The sequence below is a fragment of the Paramisgurnus dabryanus genome, chromosome 20 (genome assembly GCF_030506205.2).
Source record: "Paramisgurnus dabryanus chromosome 20, PD_genome_1.1, whole genome shotgun sequence".
NCBI classification, from domain to species: Eukaryota; Metazoa; Chordata; class Actinopteri; order Cypriniformes; family Cobitidae; genus Paramisgurnus; species Paramisgurnus dabryanus.
The window spans coordinates 18,455,550-18,468,114 of record NC_133356.1 but is presented as its reverse complement, the minus strand read 5'-3'; the positions used below and the strand labels follow the sequence as shown (position 1 = coordinate 18,468,114).

At 33.9% G+C, this 12,565-nt stretch overlaps 1 protein-coding gene and 1 long non-coding RNA gene across 7 annotated transcripts in view; one reads left to right on the top strand and one right to left on the bottom strand.

Moving 5' to 3' along the window:
- Positions 1-5,968: 5,968 nt before the first annotated feature.
- The window catches only part of khdrbs2 (KH domain containing, RNA binding, signal transduction associated 2), a 90,600-nt gene continuing 84,003 nt past the window's right edge, over positions 5,969-12,565 (top strand). For 2 of the 5 annotated variants that reach the window (XM_065296816.2, XM_065296815.2), the window contains exon 1: positions 5,971-6,331. In XM_065296816.2, the coding sequence (XP_065152888.1) occupies positions 6,241-6,331 (91 nt within the window). In that variant the 5' untranslated portion in view covers positions 5,971-6,240. Of the gene's footprint in view, positions 6,332-12,565 lie in introns of all 5 variants that reach the window. The other 3 variants (XM_065296817.2, XM_065296819.2, XM_065296818.2) reach the window with 3 other exon arrangements.
- Positions 7,453-10,757, bottom strand: LOC135787092 (uncharacterized). Of its 2 annotated transcripts, none has more exons than XR_010547033.2 (5): positions 9,864-9,893; positions 9,573-9,632; positions 9,375-9,465; positions 9,196-9,275; positions 7,453-8,800 (listed from the first exon to the last, which is right to left on the bottom strand). It is a non-coding gene; the product is annotated as an uncharacterized lncRNA (long non-coding RNA). The 2 variants fall into 2 exon arrangements; XR_010547032.2 differs by lacking the exon at positions 9,864-9,893 and adding an exon at positions 10,223-10,757 and having other exon boundaries at positions 7,454-8,800.

Here is a 12,565-nt window from a genome sequence, read left to right as displayed (position 1 = left end):
TTAAGTATTGACTATGGTAAACTAGTATATTAGTAGGCTATATACTTTGTTTATAGGTTATACTTATATACTATAATATTTACTATAGGCAGACTACTGTAGTATTCTGTATTAATAAATTGTTGTATACTGTAATATTTACTATAGTAGGGTTCAAAACCACTATTTTACTACATTTTACTATAGTACTGTAAATAGGCTACTGAAGTATACTGCAGTATTTTTTTTCTTGTGGGCTCATTTGAAAACCTTTAAATAATTAAAGGTTATTGCATTGAAAATTTGTGACCAGATTATTGTGAAGTTGGTTTTAAGAGGAATAAGCAGGCAAATAATGTATTTTGGGCTGATTTCTCTTCGAAAGCTAAGCTGTAATAAAATACATTAAAGAGCTATGAGTCCAAAGGGCACTTATTAACCCAATCTCATTGGGTTAATGATGAATTAAAGCATCATCTTTCTCCTAGTGGGCCTTACTCATTGATCTGAGTATTGCTCATGCATTTAAGAAGACAACAGGGAGATCAAACACTTAAGCTATGGATTCTTTATTTAGATGTGGTTTTCAACTAATGAGAAGGGAAACACTAGCCGTTGTTTGTCCCTGAGAATGATAGCAAGTTCATTTCCCTTTCTGCCACAGTGCAGAACAAATGGCTGACGCTCCCAGTGACTTGCACTACAGTATGTGATGTATGGGGAGGTATATACCCTGTGATTCATTGCCCTCCGCTCACCAATTCATTTACACCTGAGAACCATTTGTTTCTTGGAATCAATAGCACATATTTCTACAAACATGCTGTATGTTGTGCATTTGTGGCAATTACATTTATTGGATTCCCGCTTGACACAGCTGAATGAGAGAAATGGCAGCCACTGCCTCTGATTTCATTGGTCTAAGCAGCTGGTAGTTTAGCAGTGTTAGATCACAGAAAATGGTTTATCTTTTTTTATATAAATTCTGTAAATTTCATCAAGATCCTACAATATAGTCCATTTGTCATTATCCTTTACATGTTCAGTATTCCATGTGTAGCACACAATAGGTTACCAACTATACTTTTGACTAGCACTATGACAATATCAACTGGGTGCAAATTGGTATTGAACCTGTGTGGAAGAGGGCACAATGTACTGTAGCTCATGGATTACATTCTGCAGATAGAATCTATTATTATTTTCAGGATTCTTCACATCGGGTGTCCACATTGGAAAGCAAAGAAAATAATATGCATTCGAAAACATTATTGAAGTACTGCATCTCCGTCTGTGGTTTTCTATTACATCAAAACTCAATTTGTAGAAGGCTGCACGATTTAAAAAAATATGATAACCAATATCTCGCTACTGTAAATAATGTAATATGTGATAAAGTTTTTAAAATCAAATTGAACTTTATTAAAATATATTTTAAATCTAAAAATTATACTGTATGTCAAACATGCTTGCACATTCTTACTTACTGTTGATCATGTTACAGTCACATGCCATGTGTGTGCCAGTCTCTTTGCTAAAATGTTACATGAACTTAAAGTATTAAAACCATTTATTTATTACAAATTTTGACATATGCATATATGCAATATTTAAATGATTTCAATATATTGTGCACTCCTGATTATATATATATATATATAAATGGAGTGTTATTTACATAACAGATGATTAAGTTTCTCTAAAAACACATTGCTTATGTATAGAAAACCCTCAGTTGTCTTTTATCTCTGTAATGGCTCTTGGAAGACAAGACACTTCCAGCATTGTATACAAGCAACCTGGGAGCCATAAAATGAGTTAATCTTAATTGATCATGGAGAGGTCTCTCAGACTAAAATAATTGCTGAACTGAGGTCAGACTGAAATGACTCCAGATATTTGGAAGCCTTTGGTTCAAAAAAGCTATTTCAATTAGTAATGTAAGGTCTTATATATTTATTATTTTTCCTTTGCCCACAGGCTCTTATTAAACTTTCCTTACAAGAGTGCTCACAAAGGAAATTATTGTGGATGATAAAGGGTTTTGGCTTGTCAGGGAACTGCAGACTTCCTATTTAACCCTACTGCCTGCATGGAGTCTTATAGCCAGGGGCAGCTATTTTCATTCCGGTCTTCACCATTGTGATGCATTGTCACAACATTGACTTAACACATGTTTTCCTCAGAGCACACAAAGGTTTCGTCCTGTATGTAATCTTTAAATTAACAGATCCAAACAGCTTTATGCTCCATACCCACCCATGTTTACTTCACAAGCTACACTGTCAAATAATATTTTTTTTTACCCCACTGGCAAGGTTTTTTCATATTTTTAGCATAAACCTGAATCTTTTAAAACTTATGAGGTAAAAAACTTTTGAAGATATACTTCTCGAAAAAAGCCTTGTTTTCAAAAACAACATTCCCTTGGAGGTATACTAAATATATATATATTTTTTTTACCTGAACAAGACAAAATATTGGTTTAGAAAATAATACCATAATAATTAAACCATAATACTTGCTGGTTTTAAGCCTAGATTATAATGCTGTTTTTCTTATTAAAGTTTTGAATGTGCTGAATCCGTTTGATCTTGTTATGCATTGTATGTCACCTGACTTCTTTCTTGTAAGTATATAAGGGGGCAAAAAAATGTTTAATCCAACAGAATGTAGTACTAGACACTAAAACACATTACGTTGTTTCCAGCCTATATGATGTTTATAGCATTGCTTCAATTTCCACCTGTCAGGGTAGAATATATAGTTTTGTGTGAAGCAGAGAGCTTGTAAAAATAAATAAATACATAAATCTCAAAGCGAAGACGCAGGAAGTTGATGTGACTCAAGGGTCTGTGATGCCATGTGAACCCTTGGTCCTCAAATTGAGCAAAGCTTAATATCCCATTACCAGATTTCCTTCCCTCTCTGTATTTCTCTCTATAGTGCTGGTTAATAATTCACACTGTGGGCTATTGCATTTCTACAATCTGAGACTCTGCTAAAATAACAAAGCCGTCATCCCTGGGCTGGCTACATTCACTCAAAGTTTTCAATACACACAAAAGCTCCTCATAAAAAGTATGGCTCAGGTCTCAGACACCTGAAAGTCATCCGTCAATTTCTGTGTTACAATTATTTTATGAAACAAAACAAATGGCAATAAATTTATTACAAGGGCAGGTGTGCCATTCTCTCGTGCACCCATAATGTCATGTTTTTAATAATACATTTTTTTAAGGAGCTTGTTCAGAACAGTAAAGTCATTTAACAATGACTCCAGTTTGACTGTGAGATTAGAAATGAGTATTTTAAACATGTGGTGCTGTCACAGCCATGTAATTTATCATTTAAAAGTCTCAGTTAAGAGCAATTATTCTTCACAGGAGTAAAAAAATCTTTCATTTATTGATGATGTGTCATCAATCCATGATGAATTGGATCCTGCGTCTTTGTTTTAAAAATTCACTTGAGACAAAATTTTATGGTTTCATATGTTGAGAATCATATTTTAAATATTAAATTGACAAACCTTATAGTTGAAGTTTGTTTATGTTTTTTAATTAAATTTATGCTTGAAAATACCATGTATTGTTGAAAAGGTCAACAAGTCACATTAATAAAAGATTTCCTCCTAAAGGTCAAAAATGTAAAACTCCCAAATTATTAACAATTAGAAACGGCTTTGTATACTAGATGCTGTAGTAATATTTCTGGCCACTAGAGTGCTGCAGAAAGCTATTTTAACTGGTTTAATACATGCAAAGTAAATCATTAAATTACAGTATTTAGAGTAAAAACAGAGACTGCTCTGGTTTTATCCCTTGAACAAATGTCCCAGTATGTTTAATATCACATCATTTATTTATTTTATAGCGGCAAGTATAAACACAAAACCCCAAAAAAGAATTGATTGATGAGGTTTAGAGTAACTGTGGATTAAATTGCTATTGAAATGTTAATGCTTACTCTCACTAATATACTCTCACTAATAAATATATATATATAAAAAACAGGAAGACCTTGAATAAATGAGAGTAGAAACAAATGAGCCTAAGTGAATGTCTTTTGATGAATCACAATCTAATAATAAAAAAGGTTTTCATTTTAAAGAAAGGAACCAAAGAAGCATAGTAAGTGATAGCCTTTGCTCTTCAATAGAATTTCATTATGTTGAGTGATGAGTGATGTATAGAAGTTGTTGATCCTCCATAAAACCTTATTTCTTTTTCCTTAATCCTTTCCTTTTCACTACCCAAAAATCAATGTATGAGCCACAAATCCGTTTGATTGTCTTATTTGCCAGACGGCTTTCAACCAGACTGCTACAGCTTATATAAAACATGGATCTGCAGTTACCTGATGTGAATGTCAGCTGAAGAAATTAGAGAGAATTCAAAGTTTTTCCTGTTTTACATTAAGTGACAGTTCCTGTAACTGTCTGTATTATTTTATCCTATGAGAAGATGTCTCTTTGATTTTACATGTATAATCATTCAGATTCAAAAGCTAATGTCTAATGATAGACAAATGTATAACTTACAAAAGACAAGTCTATACTGAAACAATAAAACATAGAAATTTATGATGTGGCATGTTTTAATTTATGCATTTGACATCCAAATCACTAAAATGTTTAATCCAATGAGCATGCATGGTTGTATTTCTGTCTTTTTTCATAGCCTCATATACATTATGAATATCTTGGCAGCAGTATTCACAGGAGAGTTGAGGTTTTGCTCTGTGATAGCTTGTGCCAAATGTTTTAATTTATAGCATCAACTCTCAACACACTCTCGTTGTGGACCGCTATTCAGTAATTATGTTCATAGTTCACAGGCAGACAGTAAATATGACACTTGGGGTGCAGATGTTTGCCAACAGCACTGTAATCCATTCAGTTATTAATTAGGCAAGCTGGTCCCTGTTTTTCCTTTCACTGCCTTCTACTTTTTGTCTCTTTGGCTATCCCCCCACCCCCATATGTGCTTAGCTGTTTGGCTAAGTGTTGGTGTGTGTTTGGGAGTGTTTGCACTATCTGTGACTTTCTGTCACAACAGCTTAATCCATCTTGGCAAACTGAGGCAAATGGAAAATCCGCTTATTAGTATTCACGGACGTTACCAAATTCCACTTCCAACTCTGCTGTTCGGAACGAGTAACTTATTTTTGCCCTAGTTATTTATTATTTTGTATTTCCAAATAATATAATGATTTTTACCACCACTTTCACTTTGTAGGAGCACACCCTTAAAAATAAAAATATATATGTTTGCTATGAAGAACCATTTTTAGATGGTTCCATAAAGAACCATTTATTTTATGGCATCACCTATTGAACACCTTTATTTTTTAAGAGTGTATGTGAAAAATGACCAATGTTTCATTGTGTATTATTCATTATTCAATAAATAAATAAATGCAATGAAATACTATTTTAGTGCATTTAAATGCACTGCATGTGTTCATGTAGCTGAACTGGTCCAGCATTGTAGCAGCACAAAATGTCCACACATGAAATAAGCTGATAAAATGTGAACATTCTGTGAAAATATAACCTTGCTATCTTTAATATTGACTGAGTAAGGCTTGTGATTTCAAAGATTGAAAGCAATGTGAAATCAGTGGTCCAAATCACATAATTAGAATGAGACATGAGCCTGGATTTTACAAACAGGGGCGCAAATGTGAGACCAGGCTCGTGTACCTAAAGTCCTAAGTCGCCTCGGATAAAAGCGTATATGGCAATGTATCCATGTGAAAGCATTTGTTGTGCGAAGTCATACGGTCAATTTAACATAATCTGTCCAAAACCTTTGCAAAGCAAGTTCAATGAAACTGTTCACAGAGGCTCTTTGCGAGTTCAGAAAAGCATGGAAAAAGAAGACAAAGCGTTCAGAACCATGGACAGCGGTGACGGATCTGCTTTGTGCGTATTCAAAGAGCCGAAGCCATACAGACAATATCTGATTTTTGCATGCAGTCGACCAATCCAGATATAGATGGGCGGAGTGAGAGCATACATTCTCAGACTGAGGTGGGAGGTTTTATATGAAAGACTTGCGTTTATATCGTGCTTGAGGATATGGGTACACAGCACTGATCTCGTTCAAACCGTGTGCTTCACGCGTGCGAAAACCACCCCATCCCCAAAGCTGCCAGATATTACGCAGTCCGTTTAAAAGCAAAACCCACAGACTCATTCCATCAGTCAGCACTTTGGTCTCACCTGCACTCGCGGTGTTTGGGAGAGGTATAGTGATGGATCAGGATAAGTACCTGCCAGATCTCATTGCCGAGAAGGAAAGCTTGGACCCGTCGTTCGTGCATGCGTTGCGCCTTCTCGCTGAAGGTAAACTTGATTTTGTTTCTGCTATAACATTATTATGTGTTTGGCGTGGCGTCTTTGCTGTACATTCAATGTCATGTTATGTTATGTGTATTAAATATTTGCAAGCATTTTCTGAGTATATGCACAATACCAACGCCCGTTCCTGAACCCTGGCAGAATGAATGTGCAGTCAGGTGTTTATCAGTCATTATGTCTTCAGGTGAACATTTCTGAAGTAAAAGAGGATGGTTAAAAGAAGAGTGGTTAAAAGAAGGCTCGTTATTACTTTATAAAAGCATTTTTTTATCACTTAAGACAACGAGTGAAGTAAAACAATGTAAAAATCTTTTCCAGTCGAACATGAAATACGCAACGGCGGTATTAATTTAATACAACAGTAACTATGTAGGCTATACTTACCATAAACCATAGACAGTTTTTGGTTTTACTCATTAAATTAGCCACTTATGGTCTTGAAACAATCTTTAACCACACTACCACAAAAATTAAACAGCACTTCAGTTGGGTAACCAACGGCACCTCACACTGCATGAAAAGAGGTGTATCCGTACTAGGAAACTCCTGTAAACACCACTGATTTTCGGATGTATCTACTAGTTCCACTGAGGGTAAACTTCTAATTCCACCAAGTTAGGAAACTCCCGTAATGATACCAATTCGGATGTATCTTGCTGATGGGATATTCCTGTGGTACATGCAGCCATTTGTTGCCATGGCAAATAATCCCATTGAAGATTTTGTCAGGGGACATTTTCACACCTGCAGAGGTACTTGGATTTCACACCTTTGCACAATTCTAGTGTCTCCATTGGTGTTTAATCTCAACACTGATTGGTTGCTTTTAAAACCCCCTCCCAAAACTCTGACAACTATTGGGACACAACTTTGAAACTTTCCAGTTGAGATCATTTGATTGGTTACACTTTGTATTAAGCCCAACCCAAGCCCTCATAGCTTAGTGACTTGATTGGTTATTTGCCTGCTATGCAGATAGACTACAAACCCCCCCCCCCCACTATATATATATATATATTCATATTTATATTCATATACACCCCAAAACCCTTATGTAAAATAAAAAACTTGAATTGAGTTTGAAATGTTTATTTAATAAAAAACTGAACAATTCACAATTGTCACAATCACAAAATAATATTATACACAAATATTAAAAGTTGCATACATAAACAATACTATTTAAACTCATAAATATACAGACAGAGAAAGCAATATTAGAGTAAAATAAAACAAAATAAAAGCAACAATAAAAATTACATTCAAAGCAGTACAATGTAATGTAGCAGTGGCGGCTCGTGACTGCTCATCCGAGGGGTGCAAATTCAAAATAAGTGTTCGGAGTGTCATGTGTGTTGCTTGTGTTTTTAAAATGTGTTTGTTGCTTCATGTAAACCATGTGCATCACGGGTTTAGTCAAAACACGTGATGCACATACACGCAGAACACATATTTTGAACCACACAAATGACTGGCTATATACATGTTGTGACAAACTTTGCATCGAGTGCTCACAAAAAAAGAAGTCACCAGCTGCCACTGTAATGTAGTAAATATTTAAATAAAATAAAGCAAGATCAATATAGTTGTTGTTCAAGAAATCAGTCCTACACTGCAAAATAATGACTTTCTTACATAGTATTTTTGTCTCGTTTTCAGTAGAAATATTATTTAAATAAAATGCTTTTTCTTGATGAACAAAATGACCTAAGAAAATAAGTCTAGTTTTAGACAAAATAAATAAATGCACACAATTTAAGTGAATTTGTGCTTAAAACAAGCAAAAATATCTGCCAATGGTGTGAGAAAAAATCTTAAGTTTTCTTTTTTCTTAAAAACTTAATTCAAGCACAATTTTCTCACCCCATTGTTAGATATTTTTGCTTGTTTAGGCACAAATTTACTTAAATTGTATATTTTTGTCTAAAAACTAGACATTTTCTTAGGTAATTTTGCTCATCAAGAAAATACATCTTGATTTAAGAATTTTTAGTTTTTCTACTAAAAACAAGATAAAAATCCTAAGTTAGAAACTGATTTTTTTGCAGTGTAGATACAATTGCAGAGCTCTGTCTTGGAATTATTCAAGAATTTCTCACTGTAAAACCTAAAAGTTAACTAAACTCAAACCATTTAAGAAAACCGGTTGCATTAAACCATTTAAGTTTTAAAACACATAGATTTGAGTACTGTGAACTTAAACAAATTGAGTCACATGCAGTTATGCACTTATATTTAAGTTCACACTAACTAAATATAAGTGCATTATTGCACAAGACTTAAGTTCACAGTACTCAAATGTATGTTTTTTTTTAAACTTAATGGGTTAAGGCAACCGATTTCCTTAAATGGTTTGAGTTAAGTTAACTGTTAGGTTTTACATTGTAAAGCATATACTTGTCAGCAAAGGTAACGTTGATGCACCCTCATCTGGACAGACATCTCTTTGGAGCCCTTTGGAAATATAAAAGTACATATAAGTATTTGGCATAATACTAATACACATATACGTATACACATACACACACACGACAAATCAAATGACATAGAATTAAAGTTGTACATTTTAGAAAGTTAACATTAAACCAGTGGTTCTTAACGTAATTCCTGGAGGCCCACTGCCCTGCATGTTTTGTATATCTCTTTTATCTGACAGACGTAGTTCAGTTCATGGAGATCCCTTCTAATGAGCTGATGATTTGAATCAGGTGTGTTAAATAAGGGAGACATACAAAATGTGCAGAGCAGTGGGTCTCCAGGAATAAGGTTAAGAACCACTGCATTAAACTGTACAAAGATACAACAATATATGATCAAAGAACTTCATAATACTTCATAAATCTTCTTACTTAATTTTCTGTGTTGATGTCCTCAGAGTCTCTGTGTTGTTCTGCAGCTTCATTACAGTAGGTTACTTCAATATAGTTGTCTATCAAACACAGAATAAAAAAAATAGAATCACATACATCATAACACATCTATTTATGATTTAACCTTTTTAATTTAATAATTTCATTATTAAACTTACATCATTTTGGCCAGATTGCAGTGACATCAATTTCTTCAGTGTCTGGATCAGTCTGATGTTTTAGCTTTCACTGTTACTTCATTATATTTCTCTGGCAAACACAGAATTAAAAATCAAAATCACATATCACAATACATCCGTTTACTATTTAACATGTTTGATTTTAATTTAATGTAATCATTGAATGATTAAACATACATCAGCTTTACCCAGAAACCTCTTCATCGTCCACAAAGTTGACCACAGTGTACATGACCTCTGTAAACACAAACATGTATAGACTTCATATTTAAAAAGATGAAGAACATCAAACATATAACGTTTAAATATATTATGACTCCAAGCTTCTTTACAATTAGCATCTAGGTTCTCTTAAAGTGAAGCTGGCTTTGTTACAAATCAATATAAAGCTATTAAAACAGTCTTGAAAAATAAGCAGCATCTACCAGAACTGAATGAGCTTTTAAAACAACAAAAGATCGTCAGTACCATTTAAAATAGCAGAGAGACACTTGCTAGCTGCTAACATTTCAAACACACGTCGAGTTACTGTTGTTTTGTTTGTTTTAAGCAAATAACGTCTCATCTTGGCTTCTTTAAAGTTTTGTTTTTAAAATTTTAAACATCGAATTGATTCTTTTAACAGCCCGGTTTGAATGTTACTTCGCGTATTTTTAACCTCATGTTTACCTCTGTGTACCACGTATAACCTTAATGTTTTACTGTTTGTGGTTTAAATTCAAACAGTTCTAGTATAAAGACAAAAACGAATCATAGTTAATAACATAATATGAACAAATAGGCAACCGATCAGCGCGATGCAGACAAATGAATTAAATCAAACTTACCTTACTGTTAATGAGCAAACAAACAAACAAGAGACGGAGTAGACCAGGCAGTAACGGTTCGCGATTTTGAATTTTCCCGTCAAGCCCATAGGTTGAGCAGTCGCACCTGAAGGGTGGGGGCAGATGAGTAGGTGCAGGTGCATTCTGGGAAATGTAGTCCTTTTCTTTAATATACTTTTTATAATCCGCGTTTTCACACTATGCATTGTTCTTTATACTTGATTATTAATAAAAAATAAAAAATATTTTTATAAAGTTTATTACGTTTACAAAACATGTTTAGTTGACAAACATGTTAACAGTTATTTGGAATGATGCTCAGATTTTCTTAAATATAAAATCTTTGTGAATCAGCAGCACCTTCTTGATGAAATACAAAACTCTTTAAACATGCCTCAGGAATTATCTCTGGGTTTAGTGGATTAACTGCTCATCATTGGAAACATTGAACGTATACCTAAATTAATTCTTACTTAAATATTAGTAAATATAAACTAATGCTGAGTTAAGACATGTAACTTACTGAACTTACTTAACTACAACATGAACTAAAATTAATTTATTGTAAATGACTGCATTAACTAACAATGAAAAACATGTCGTAGTTAATGATGACTCTTCAATAGTTTATTATTAGGATATGCTGTAACTCAGCATTAGTTCATGTTAAAGTAAAAATACATGTATGTCTTTTTTCACTGTGATATATGGACCCTTATTATATTATAAAGTCCCCATCTCTTTTGTTTAAATTGATTGATTGAAGACAAACATTATAATATGTGGTCTGACTTTGTGCAAGCATGCATTATCATATGCTAAAAGTTACCTCCTCAGATAGACTAGAACATTCATTGGTGCCCGAACATTTTCCTTACAAGGGCCAAACCTGACTGAGGGCCGTGGGCCAAAAGTAAATGTTCTTGTGTTATATTAAAATTAAAGTTGCCCTGATAACCCCTAATTTATAATTTTCTAATATTTTAAAAAATAAATAAGCAAACATTACTCTGTTTATGCATAACTAATGCAGTTTTATTTTCCAAGGCTGTTTGTAGGAAAAAGAAATCGTTTTGCCAATCAATTTTAAATATCCTTTTCTCTGTGTGCCACTGCCGCAACCTCTTCATTTTTAGCCTATAGTACCCGAGTTCATTAGGTTTTGTGATGCATTTTATACACCTTCAAGTATGCATGAAACATAAAAAAATTTAAGGTCTTTTGTGGGCCAACTTTGGGCACCTCTGGACTAGAAGTACAGTAGCTGACAGGTATCTGCAGATATGTTTACCCGAGTTTGTCAGTCTGTTTCACCCAACATGTTTTGCATCCACATGTGAAAGACTGTCTTTTAGATTATGGACCTGTCTATTGATATTTTTGTTTCTATTTTAAAAGATTTAATGAAATGTTAGGGTAGAATTATAATAACAATAGAAACAGTGAACTTCAAATCATGAGACATCAGCAAAAATAAGCAGCTTTACATTTCACTGACTAATTTATCAACATCCTAGCTAGCAAAAATGAGTTACATGATGTCATTTGAACGGCTTCTTTTAAACGATGTATGCAGCATTGAGAGATACGTTCACAATATTCTGACCTAGGGCAGTTGGAGACATGTTTTCAAAGTGTTGGAAATATATATTCTGAAATAATATTTGTTGCATTTCTCTTGAGTCAGAGACATAATTTTCACACATTAAAATGGTAATTGTGTCCATTGAATTTTAGTTATTTTGAATGATGCTTAGTTTCTTAAATAGACTAATTAAATTATATTAATAATAAACATATTTAGAAAACACAGTTTTTATGTACCACAATACTGTATGTGCTGTCTTAAAGAGACATGGTTAACCCCCCACCCCACCCCACTCAGCTCTGAAAACAAAGAAGACACCTCTACCTGTGGGTCATTAACATATAAAAAGCCCTTCACACCTCACACCCACCCCTCCTTACAACCAGCTGTAAGGATTCCTGGAAACTTCCACCAGTTCCTACATACATCCACAAACGTAAGGTTTCTGGATGTTTCACGGGTTTACTTTGGTGTATTACCTTTCCAAGCACTCTGCCTCAAAAATCTGGCAAACCTAAAGTTTAGCAGGGATTTCCCATTCCGTATTTGTCCGTATACAGCTCTTTTCATGCAGTGTCAAGCAATAAGGCAAACTCGCTCATTCAGTAAAACCTACAGTGGTAATACAGCACTGTACTGAATCTTCTAGCAATTTTCATGTGACCCTGCCTGCATGGAAAACCCAGCTTGTTATTAACTGTTTACTAAAATCATGGCACATAATGTAACATTTTGTAAAAGTATAATATCTTTAA